The following is a 12,765-nucleotide window of genomic DNA, read 5'->3' as shown; positions in this document are numbered from 1 at the left end:
TATATAATTTTATTTTTAAAAGCTTTGAGAGAGGACATATTCTGGAAGAATACATTTCAATTAGTGTGGTAATTCTTATTTTAAGAGCTGAATTTCAGAGTGGCAAATTCAGAGTGGTGAACATTTGTTCACCTTGAAGATTTTTAATGCATCTGTTCTTACAGTTCTTTAAAACAATTTTACCTTGTCACTTTATGTGGCTCTTAGGCTTTATTTTATATGTCATATATAAAATATATATAATATAATACATATATTATAAAATCCAATTTAACACAGCATCTCCTTCAGCCTGTGAGAAATTTCTTTTCTTTGAAATGCAGTCAGAAAGATGACCTCTGTGAATTGCACGAAAAAACCCTTTTATTCTCCAGCGTTCTGAAAAGTTCTTTGTAAAGGAGCAGAATGCCTTCTCCTAACTTTGCTTGCATTAGGGTATAAGCCTTAATGATGCAAAGGAAGAGAAAAGTGTATACCTCTTCTCACAGGACTAAATACAAGGACTGTGGGTGAATAAATACTAAATGGTTATTTTTATTCCTTTGTCCTCATTTTTCTTTATAAGATATGTGTAACACACCAACTTACTGTGACCTAGGAAAGGCTGCCAAGGATGTCTTCAACAAAGGATACGGTAAGAATGCTACTGTAAATTTCCAATTTTGGGTCACGGTTGGTGTTGAATGCTTACTATATGCAAGATAGTGCTAGTAAGATAAGGTTAACATTAATCTACTTTGTAAGATTTAAGGGGATAACTGTCAACAGGTTATTAGACTTGACTCTTTAGAGGTAGAGTCCCTTATAAGCATTAAAAGCTATTATATACATATACACATGCATGTATTATGCATATTTAATGTTAGCTGTAAGGTGAAGTAATATAAATCTGTAATACTTATGTCTCTCCTGGCTAGCCCTGGGGAAAATTAAAGTGGGGACTACATTTTTCCTCCTTCTAATTTTCATGAGTGTGAAGACACAACTTTTGACTTCTTTGGAGTAACATTCTTTGATTCCAAATGGACATTTATTTTTAGTTTTTAAAATTTAATCTTTAAATTTTTAATTTTTGTTATATACATTTGATTTTTCTTATTAATTAGTATAGTTATTTAAGTTTATACTTTTATAAGCATAACACTTTTTGATAATTTTTATTCTTTGAGGGCTTAAAAATTATACTTAGTTCATTATAATTGTTTTTATGGAACTCTCACCTAATGAGAATACTGTGTATTTTCCATATGGAAGGACCATTTTCATAATTTCTAAGTTGTAAAAACTGGAGCGAATGTCACATTTTATACATTAATGTGTTTTTGTGTGTGTCTAGGATTTGGCATGGTCAAAATAGACCTGAGAACCAAGTCTTGTAGTGGAGTGGTAAGTACCCAAGACATAGATAGATAGATAGATAGATAGATAGATAGATAGATAGACAGACAGACAGACATATAGATAGATAGATATAGATACAGATATATATATTTTTTAACATTTATTTATTTAATGTGGGAGAGCGCAAGCAGGGTAGGGGCAGAGAGAGAGAATCCCAAGCAGGTTCCGTGCTGTCAGTGCAGAGCCTGACACAGTGCTTGATCTCATGAACTTGAAATCATGACCTAAGCTGAAATCAAGAGTTGGACACTTAACTGACTGAGCCACCCTGCCCCCGCCCCAATATATTTTTAATAGATGTAGCATAATTAACCTAAAGGAACCTGTTTAAAAGTGTTTCGTCTAGTTGTGTGAATCAGCATACATTTGGTCCTATGCTATCTTACCTACAGTTTTGTCATATTCTCAGATTTCAGTGAGCATCTTCCCTGTAGCCCATAGACAATCCAGGTTGAATTTTGGGGGAGGTCCTTTGTGTTTGCCATAATAAGAATATGCTGAATCTTACTCTCAGGACATAAAATATATATGTATTTTGGACATATATCACATCTTTATACTTTCATGAGTACGTGTATGGCTACTAAATACTTTCATTATAATGAGTTTATGCAAGTTTTATTGCCCTCTTACAAAAACAAATTAACTTTAGCCTCTATCCCTTCATGATTAGTCAAAACAAATATAGAAATAAAATGCATATAGAGGATTAATCTACTGTATTTATTGATGTTCATAAAGTCTTTTTTACTGGAAGTTATTTATATAGTAAAGGATATAGGCATATTTTCAAAGTGTTATTAACCAGAACTTTTATTCAGTAAATCTGGCAAATGAATTAGCTTTACATTCACCTTATTCTCTGATGTCTCCTCAGTGGCAGCATCTCTTTTTAGTATTTACCTATTGAAACCAGTGCGAATTTTATTTCTGGATAGAATGATTTAGTTAAAAGGGCTAGAGGCATGTGGAATTCATATGATACTTTGTCTCATACTCCATGTAATCCTGGTTTGTCACCATCATTTTTTTCCTGGGTTTTCTAGTGGTAAATAAATACATATGCAGCTGCCTACTAGGATGGGCGTATTGTTATATGATTCTGTTAAAATGGAAAAATTATACTCACTTTGAATAGGGTTTCAGAATTTGCTCAAATTAGGTTTGTGTTGCAAAAATCATCGACTAAAATTTTATCTCCCTTTCATGCGGCTGTGGTGTGGGACTGTTCATTCAGATGGTAAGAAAAACAGAGCATATTTGTGTGCTTGTTTTTATGACTGCTTTTGGTCTCTGGTATTGATTTAGGATGAATTTCATCCATTGCTCCAATCAGATATCAGATTGTACTTAATATATGGCATCTATTTAACAGTAGCATTTTTATGGTAGTTTTGTTGCTTATTTATTATAGAGCTGTAGACGTTAAATGCATGTTATAAATGTATTTTGCACTGTTCCTTCTAATGATGAAATTAGAGAAAAACTGAAGCAGTTGTAAGCCAATGCTAATTTTTTAACTTAGAAAAATTCTGGCCTTTTCTTTGAGATTTGTACATCTGGTATTTTAGACTTTTGAGAGACTTTCAAAGTAAGAAATGATGATGATAAACAGGGAAAAAATGTAGACTAAATACACTTTTACCGTAGGTTTGTGTGTGAAGTTTTTCTAACACTAAAATTGAGGTTTATATTTGCTATACTTTCAAGTTTATGAGAGGTGTATGTAAAAAAGAAAACACTGGGTAGCTGGATCTACTGAAAAAAAGCAACAGTCACATTAAATAATTGTGTAGACTTCTAAACATGACTAGTGTTTTGTCATTTTGTACTGAGACCTTGCCCTAAAATGTGCAGCATGATACTCTCTTGGAAAACTTCCTGCGTGGTGTTGATAAACAGATCATAGTTTCCCAGTTGTCTCATCAGCCTGTAGAACTAGATGTGGGGAGCAGGGTATTTGGTAAAGGGAGGATTCATATTGCAGGCAGTGAAACAGAACTGCTCAGGGCTGGCAGCATTTCATTACTGTTGGCAGTATTTCAGAAATGCACTCTAAAAACAGGGCCAATCAGAAGGTTTTTTTCTCGACAGTTCATAGATTGTCAGTGACAGGTGTTGACTGTTTGCTTCCTTTTAGAAGGAGATCTATTTCCTATTGCTCATTGTCATATGACTGAAAGGACACCTACTGAGGGAGGAGGATATATTTCAAGATGTTCATAGTAACTATTTGATAGAAAACACTTTAAAAGGTAGATGAGGAGAAGGGAGAAAAAGGGACAAGTTATAACATTACATTTTGTTGTGAAAAATGGGTACATACTTACAAATATTGAAATTGTTTATACCGAAAGTTTTACAGATAGTTAAAAAAAATTTTTTTTTTTAATGTTTATCTATTTTTGAGAGAGACAGAACGTGAGCAGGGGAGGGTCAGAGAGAGAGGGAGACACAGAATCTGAAGCAGGCTCCAGGCTCTGAGCTGTCAGCACAGAGCCCAATGTGGGGCTCGATTTCACAAACTGGGAGATCATGACCTGAGCCCAGAGATCATGACCTGAGCTGAAGTTGGACACTTAACTGACTGAGCCATCCAGGAGCCCCTTACAGATATGATAGCTTTGTGGACCAAAGCAATAAAGTTTTCATAACAGTGTGAATGTACTTAATAATGCCACCGAACTGCACACTTAAAAATGGTAAATTAGGTGTATTTTACCACAGTAAAAATTAAAAACAATTATTTTGATGCAATGAAGTTTTGACTCTATTGAAGAGGATAGGGTAGTCCTTTCTAGTGTTTGGGGATTTTTAAGGACGTTAAAATTAACTAATAGTTTGAAACATATGATAGAGAATGAATAAGCTTTTTCAGGTCATGAAAGTAAAATGTTCAAGATTTAATATTTTTGTGTTTTTGGTAAAGGAATTTATTTTCAGTAACGATATTTCTCTTTTATTTTTATTATTTTTTAAATTTATTTTGAGAGAGACCAGGGGCACATGCACTTGAACAGGGGAGGGGCAGAGAGGGCAAGAGAGAATCCCAAGCAGGCTCCACGCTGTCAGCACAGAGCCCGATGTGGGACTTGGACTTAAGAACCTTAGACTATGACTTGAGCCAAAACCAAGAGTCGGACGCTTAACCAACTAAGCCATCCAGGTGCCCCAAGATATTTCTTTTCTAAAAAAGAGAGTTTAAGATTTCCATTTTAGTAAGAGAGTATATTGAACAAGAAATATCAATAAGAGAGGTGGAATAATGGAAAGATCTGAAACTTGTTAAACTTTAGAAATAGGAAAGAAGGAAAGCAGGAAATAAGTTATGATAAAAAGTAAACTATATTGGTTTCCGATGCATTGAACACTACTTTCTGAAATGAGTATTTTTTGTTTGATGAGCTGTTTTTAAAGTAATTATTTTTCTTGCTTATCAGGAATTTTCTACTTCTGGTCATGCTTACACTGATACAGGAAAAGCGTCAGGCAACCTAGAGACCAAATATAAGGTCTGTAACTATGGACTTACCTTCACTCAGAAATGGAACACAGATAACACTCTTGGAACAGAAATCTCTTTGGAGAATAAGGTAAAAGAACGCATTAGAAATTACTTTTAGGTTAAATTTATCTTGCAGATAAAATGATCTATAAACCCCAAATACAACATGAATGAGATCTTATAACCTATATAGTAGCCATATTTTTTTCTCTGCATGTGGCCTTCTCTGGTATATTTTACATTTCTAGAAAGTGAAGCGTTGTTTGTGAGTACATAATTATCACATTACATCTTGGTTCTGACCAGTTCTACTTATAACTGAGCCTCTCCTGGTAAACTAGACTATTTATAGTGATTTTGTTTGATTTTATTTTGTAATCATTGCAAAATTGGCTCCGTAGAAAAATGTTTCTAACTTCTGTAATGTTTCTAAGGAGAAAAATTTATCAGCAGATATTTGTCACATACAAATATTTGCTTTGTACAGGACACTATTTTTTGAGGTATGTCTATATGAACATCATCATGTATCAGTAATATATATGTATAGCTGAATAAATTACTTAGGTTGGCTTGTTAAATGTCAGGTTATCTCATTACAGTAATTTTAAGAGTGTATCAAGATTATTTGGTTGTATTGGAATTTTTTTTTTTTTTATTGCAATTAATGTTATTGGCTGTAATAGATTTGACCTACAACTTAAACCTGTATTTTGGTGAGAGAATCATGATGAAGCCTGGGAATAAGGGGACAGGGGAAGGAGACAGGGAAGAATAAAGAGGTAATTTATTAAATAATTTAATATTTGGCTTTCTTTAATGACTTTTTTTGTTTGGAAGTTAGATAAAACTTTAGAATTGTTTTCTTAGGTCAAAAGAAGAATAGAAAATTACTAATTGTTCGTTTTAAATCTTTATTTTTCAGTTGGCTGAAGGGTTGAAACTGACTCTTGATACCATATTTGTACCGAACACAGGGTAATTATCCAAACCCCATTTTCTGTTTTTGTAGTCTGTAGAGATAGAGAGCTTTAGAACAGGGAATTGCAATGAAAAGTTTAGGTGCAGGGAGAACGTAGGAGGTTGCTTTTAGGAACCCCAGAGACCTTGTGTATGTACTAAAGAGAAAGGAGGACTCCCTTGAAGCAGAGTAAAGTTTTGATTTGAAAATTGAACAGATGAACAAAAATATAAAGCTGGTCCAAGGAGGCACATAGTAGGAAAAATTTAGGCTATAGACGGGCTTGAGACTAGATCTTTTCTTTCTTTTTTTTCTAAAATATTTTATTTTTAAGTAATCTCTACACCAAACCTGAGGCTCCGACTCATAACCCCAAGACCAAGAATCACATACTTTACCAATTGAGCCAACCAGGCACCCTGAGACTAGATATTTCTTAAGCTCTTCTAAAGATTGATTCATGTAGTATTTTGCTGAGAAGTTAATTTCCTAAGAATAACTGTAATCTCCGGGCGTTGGAACACTATAAACAGTAGTTCTGCTACTGATGTGCTTTCTTGGCCTTTAAAAATCCCCCAGCTTCTCTGCCCCAGTTTCTTCATCTGAAAAATGGGCATGGTGTTGTTTCCTATGGGCCACTGCTAGATAAAGGCAGAATGACATTTTTCCTCAGCTGTGACAGCATGTGTGTCATTCCTGCCACACAGTTCAGTTATCTTCCAGGTAAATACTCTCAGAAGAAGCCTGCTTAGAAGACGACAGGATTATTAAGAACCAATTTCTTGGGGCGCCTGGGTAGCTCAGTCGGTTAAGTGTCTGACTTCGGCTCAGGTCATGATCTCGCAGTTTGTGAGTTCGAGCCCCGTGTCAGGCTCTGTGCTGACAGCTCAGAGCCTGGAGCCTGCTTCAGATTCTGTGTCTCTCCCTCTCTCTCTGCCCCTTCCCCATTCATGCTCTGTCTCTCTCTGTCTTTCAATAATAAATAAACGTTAAAAAAAAATTTTTTTTTTTAAAAAAGAACCAATTTCTTGTTTTCGGTACTGTCCTTCAAAAATGTATACTTCTCTTCCATCCATCCATCTGATATTTATTGTCCAGGGAGAAAACACTCACCTTAAGGAAAATAAATATGCTTACTAAAGCACTCTACCCTTAAAAAAAAAAAAATAACACTTCTTTTTGAGAAGTTAAGTGTGTCGGGTGTTACGTTTTATAGCATTTGGGCATTTAAAAACATTTAAAGAGATTTGGCTTCTCATGAATACATATGTATTCAGATTATTAATTCGGTACTGAAATATCTTATTCCTTTTTAGACTTTTGTTAATGCCTTTGTGAAATTAATCATGAAATATCCTATCATTTGTACTTAAAGTGAAGAATGGATAAAAATTGTATATGTATTTATAATCCTAACAAAATTATATTTGTAGAGCTAAGTCATTTGAAATTTTACTATATGTATACCATCTACCAAAATAATATTTACATTGGGGGAAGGAGGGGATCTTTCTTACTCTAAAGATTTCTAGACAGTAGTAGAAACTCATGTTGTTTTCATTGTGTTGTTTTTATTTGTCTGTTTACAGAAAGAAGAGTGGAAAATTGAAGGCCTCCTATAAGCGGGAATGTTTCAGTCTCGGCAGCAATGTTGATATAGATTTTTCTGGACCAACCATCTATGGCTGGGCTGTGTTAGCCTTTGAAGGTTGGCTTGCTGGCTATCAGATGAGTTTCGACACAGCCAAATCCAAACTGTCACAGAATAATTTCGCTCTGGGTTATAAGGCCGCAGACTTCCAGCTGCACACTCATGTGTGAGTGTTTATAATTCACTCCTCCTTTAGTACTAGTGCAGTTGCCCAAAAAGATGGTAGCCATTAACATGCTGAGAAAGTTAGAAATGAGGTACCTGCATTTAATGTGCTTTGATGGACATCCAGCCTCACTGTACTAATTTTCCTAGTCAGCAAAACATTGCCAGAGGTTAGGGCACTTGGTGCATTGTGCTGTGCTGCTGATAGTAACTGGCCTCTCAGCCTGTACCCCAAACTTTAGGAAGGTCTAGAATCTATACAAGAACCACTGGGTTGGAGAGAGCCCAGGACGTGGTCACCTCCTGATAAAAGGGATCCTTTGGAGACTCTTCTGCTTCCTCTAGTGCCCTACTTAGCTTGTCAGTATCTGGAAGTAGATCTGTTATTTGGATCATGAAGAGCAACCACTCAGTTGACCTGAGCATTCTGGAACATCCCCAGTAATTCTGTTGAGGTTTTAGGTACTCACAGTCAGAACCCAGCCACCCCTGTTGCATTCAGAAGAAGCAGAAGTCCTCAAAGCAATCCTGGATTCAATTTTGTAGGCTGCATCCTGTTGGTTAAATGAATTTGAATTTTTAAATTGTATTTAATGTCTTGGCCTACTGGGCACTGTACTATTCCAGGAAGAAAAAGCAAAGGATAAGCTAGGTGTTTTTCAAGTGGTATAGATTGCCCTTCACTAGATATTCCAGTTCACTGAAATAAAGTGAAGCAATGGTATAGACAGTGGCATTAAAATTGATGAAGCAGTATTATCAGGAAAACCATGGAAAGTAGGGACCAAGTTCTGGGATGCTTTGAAGCAATAATGTAGGCACTTCTCTAGAGAAATACACCCTAGGTATTGTGTTTGGGGTGCTTTCTGATGGTAGGATTGTGTCTCAGATGAAGTTCAAAATTGGCTTTCTTCTTGTTATTTATTTTGCAGAATCCTTATTGAACTCCACTTTTAGGTCTCTAAATTCTTTGAACATCTCAAAGACTTATAGATCATATTTACTAGAGGCGTCTGCCTTCATAATTGAATTTTGTCTAAAAAATTCGTATGGAGGAGCTGAGTAAATGAATCAGATGTTAACTACATTTTAATCAGATGGTTATAAATTACGTAACTGGATTTAGTTCCTTGTTTTGTTTGGTAGTCATTTATACTAGAAGTTTGCTGAAAATAGGTAGTTGCAAAGTGAGATCCTTGTCCAGTTAGTCTTAGAATTTTTTCCATGTCATAAGAGTGGTACTAGCTAGATGTTTATGACTTTTTCTTATATCATGAAAATAGGAATGACGGCACTGAATTTGGAGGGTCTATCTACCAGAAGGTTAATGAGAAGATTGAAACATCAATAAACCTTGCTTGGACGGCTGGCAGTAACAATACCCGTTTTGGCATCGCTGCTAAATACAAGCTGGACTGTAGAACTTCTCTATCTGTAAGAATGTGCTACGAGATTGGATCTACTCTTAGGGCTTCATCTGAGTTGTAAATGAATGTTGTGAGATGGTTGTTGTACACATGTTCTCCATTAACTTCAGTGAGACGCTCATTGTGTAGTGAGAAGAGTATCACACCTCACGTCCTGGAATGTGGGTTCTAGTCCTAGTTCCTCCTGTATTTGGCTGTTGTCTGACCTTCTCAAGTCATTTTTATCTCTTTGGCCTCAAAATTTTCCTATCTGTAAATTCATGGGATTTGATTACTATTCCTGTGGCTCTTAGTAATTCTTATTAATACTGACACTAATTGAGCTCTTCAATTTCAGGTACTATACTAAGGGCTTTATGTGTAGTATCTCATTTAGTCCTCCCAGCTACTCTTGTGGTGAGTAGTATCTTCATGTCCATTTTATAGATGAGGGAACTGAGACTTGGAGAGGTCAGGTAACTTGCCCAAAGTCACACAGTAAGAGGCATTGTCAAGATTTGAACCCAGATCTTCTCTCACCAGAGTTTATGTTCTAACTACTGTCAGAGGTTGTAAACTGGCATCTCGAAGAACTCAGTACACCAGGGTGTTTGGCTGCACAGTGTTTTATTTATTTATTTTTTTTAAGTTTATTGGGGTGCCTGGGTGCCTCAGTTGGTTAGATGTCCAACTTTGGCTCAGGTCATGATCTTGTGGTTCATGAGTTTGAGCTCCGCATCCGGCTCTGTGTTGACAGCTCAGAGTCTGGAGCCTGCCTCAGGATTCTGTGTCTCCCTCTCTCTGTCCCTTCCCTGCTCACACTCTGTTTCTCTCTCTCTTTCAAAAATAAGTAAACATTAAAAAAAATTTTTTTTTGAAGTATGGAGCAGAAATTTACTTGGAATTGGTTGTGGTACACTGAAAATTTGTATTTGTGTCCAAACAAGCTCTCCTATTCTAACAATCAAAATGGAAGTCAATAGGTGTCTCCATTTATGAATGTTTATTTTGGAGGAGGGGCAGAGAGAGAGAGAGAGAGAGAGAGAGAGAGAGAGAGAATCCCAAGCAGGCTCCGTGTTGCCAGTGCAGATTCAATGTGGGGCTCGAACTCAGGAAACTGTGAGATCATGACCTGAGCCGAACAAGAGTCGGATGCTTTTAACCAACTGAGCTACCCAGACACACCTGGCTGCACAGTGTTTTAAAAAATTTGTTTGAGGCCTTTAAGCATGCATTCTCAAAGTCCCTACTGTCTCTCCCAGTCCTATTAACTGAAGAGACTTACATTTTTATTAATTAAATTTTCAGTTCCAGTAATTCTAGATTGACCCGAAGGTGCTTTAGTTTTGGAAATCCGATGCATGAAATGGTGCTTGTACTGGACTTACATATTATGAAGTTGGTTGTTTTCTAACTGTTTCTATTTCATCTCCTAATTTTTAGGCTAAAGTAAATAATGCCAGCCTGATTGGACTGGGTTATACTCAGACTCTTCGACCAGGTGAGTAAAGGAATTAATAACATTGGATGTGGGGTAGGAGATGATGGGAAAATAATGAAAATAACCTATAAAACCTACAATCAACTGTAGGTTGATTCAGTCCATTGTGTAACAATTGGTTATTCATACAAAGTAAAGCAGATCAAGTGCTTTTGTTTAAAAAATAATTCTATATTTCTAACCAGGTCACTGTGGCTTGTGAGTTTGGTTGGTCATTCATTATTCTTAACCCTGAATTCCAAATAAAGTTTGCTGTGATTGTGCTTTGCTCATTGCAGATCAAATGATTATAGGTAACCCTATTGACTTAGTGGTACCTGAATACTTGTAACTCTTACACCCAGCTGCAATCCATGCCCTTGATTCCACCCATGTTCATTGTTTCTAGAAAATGAAAAGCTTATTGTAATACTTGTTACGAGTGATTGTGGTGTTTTCTTCTTCCTAGGAGTCAAACTGACCCTATCAGCTTTAATCGACGGAAAGAACTTCAATGCAGGAGGTCACAAGGTTGGGTTGGGATTTGAGCTAGAAGCTTAATGTGGTTTTGAGTAAAGCATCCGATTTGTCCCTGGAGGTGAAGAGAACCCACTATGTTTTGGCCTTAAAATTCTTCTGTGAAATTTCAAAAGTGAACTTTTTATTCTTCCAAAGAATTGTAATCCTCCCCACACTGAAGTCTAGAGATCGCAAGTCCATCCTGAGGGAGGTACTTGAAGGCATGCCTGGAAGTTGTCATGTTTGTGCCACATTTCAGTTGAGTTCCACAGTGTTATTTTAAATGTGTTCCTCAGCGACAATGTAGTGTCATGTTACAAAGGAAATGACCCAATCCTCCAGTTTGTACATCACGTCCTGCATGTCCCACACCACTTTTTCATGACCTTTTAATATATTGGTCTCTGTGCTGTAGTGGAATCCTTGGTTTTGCATCAGAGTAAAATAAAATAAACCCATCACATTTGGAACATAATCGCTCATCTGATTTGCTAGTGATGGTTTTCTTATATTTGGTGTGATAGGTTTTGTTTTGAAAAATACTCTCATAGGTGATGGGATTTAGGTCTAAAGTGGTATGTCTGGAATGTCTGTGCTATTGCCTGTCCCTTCCATCTGTCTTTACGGCTCTGACTGTTCCTCTGCACTCAGGCTGAGGAGTGAAACAGTTTTGTTCTGCTGGACGCCTTTGTTGGGGTGCTTGCTTCCTATCGCACTAAAGCAGGATCATATTGGTAGTTTAGTAAAGCTGCTGAGGAAGAGTAGGGGCGGGGGTGGTGAGTGGGCAGAAAGACGGGCGAAGGGAAATGCTGTCGGGAGGACACTGGTAGGCGGAGGCACGTCTGCAGCTCCTCCCAGGGCTTCAGGAAAGTGCTTTCGATTACTGGATCTAGAGAAATGATAACCCAAAAATGGAGATACCAGTTTGGAAAAGGAATGAGTAGGCTAGAGCTAGATATTAGAATATCTTCAGGGCTTACTGGTAAATATTGTCCTTTCCAAAAATAGAACTCTTTTTGACATCTTTTTTTAAAAACAGTATATGCTGGTTGCAACAAATTCACTCAGCTTAGACATTAAAAGTGAAAATTTGCATTCCTCTCTCCAGTCCCTCTTTCTTCTACGACTTCTAACAGTTCGATGTATATCTTTGCAGATACTTTTCAGTGTCTTTAGAGATTACATAAATATATGTATATAATATTAAAATCCACATCTTGTTTTGCAATATATTTTATTTATTGTTTATTTATTTTTAAGTAATCTCTGCATGTGATGTGGGGCTTGAACTTAGAACCCTAAGATCGAGAGTCAATATGTTCCAACCAACTGAGCCAGCCAGGCGCCCCACAATATACTTTTAAATTTAACATATCAGAGTTCTTTTTATGTTTGTTCATATAGATCTGTCTCATGTTTTTTTATTATACTTGACTATAAATGTGATATTATTGAACTATTATCCTTTTTACTGTATTGAGTTTTTTGCTTTATAAATAATGCTGCATTGAATATCTTTGTGTCTACTTCTATAAATATTTCCATAGCAGCACTACCCAGTAGATCTTTCTGTGATGATGAAAATGATGTGTCTGCCTTGTCTCATATGGTAGTCATTAGACACATGTAGCTGTTGAGCACTTGAAATGTAACTAGGTCAGTGGAAGAACTCAATTT

At 36.4% G+C, this 12,765-nt stretch overlaps 1 protein-coding gene across 2 annotated transcripts in view; it reads left to right on the top strand.

Annotated features, from left to right (window-relative positions):
- The window catches only part of VDAC3 (voltage dependent anion channel 3), a 14,827-nt gene extending 3,264 nt beyond the window's left edge, over window positions 1-11,563 (top strand). Inside the window, exons 2-10 of one of the 2 annotated variants that reach the window (XM_042934732.1) lie at window positions 566-634; window positions 1,337-1,386; window positions 2,639-2,641; window positions 4,842-4,994; window positions 5,832-5,884; window positions 7,457-7,684; window positions 8,967-9,117; window positions 10,533-10,590; window positions 11,039-11,563. In XM_042934732.1, coding sequence (XP_042790666.1) covers window positions 568-634; window positions 1,337-1,386; window positions 2,639-2,641; window positions 4,842-4,994; window positions 5,832-5,884; window positions 7,457-7,684; window positions 8,967-9,117; window positions 10,533-10,590; window positions 11,039-11,130 — 855 coding nt within the window. In that variant the 5' untranslated portion in view covers window positions 566-567 and the 3' untranslated portion in view covers window positions 11,131-11,563. The remainder of the gene's footprint in view (window positions 1-565; window positions 635-1,336; window positions 1,387-2,638; window positions 2,642-4,841; window positions 4,995-5,831; window positions 5,885-7,456; window positions 7,685-8,966; window positions 9,118-10,532; window positions 10,591-11,038) is intronic. The other variant, XM_042934733.1, reaches the window with a different exon arrangement.
- The last annotated feature ends 1,202 nt before the right edge of the window (window positions 11,564-12,765 follow it).

The sequence above is a fragment of the Panthera leo genome, chromosome B1, assembly GCF_018350215.1.
Source record: "Panthera leo isolate Ple1 chromosome B1, P.leo_Ple1_pat1.1, whole genome shotgun sequence".
NCBI classification, from domain to species: Eukaryota; Metazoa; Chordata; class Mammalia; order Carnivora; family Felidae; genus Panthera; species Panthera leo.
This window is presented reverse-complemented; position numbering and strand designations above follow the sequence as displayed.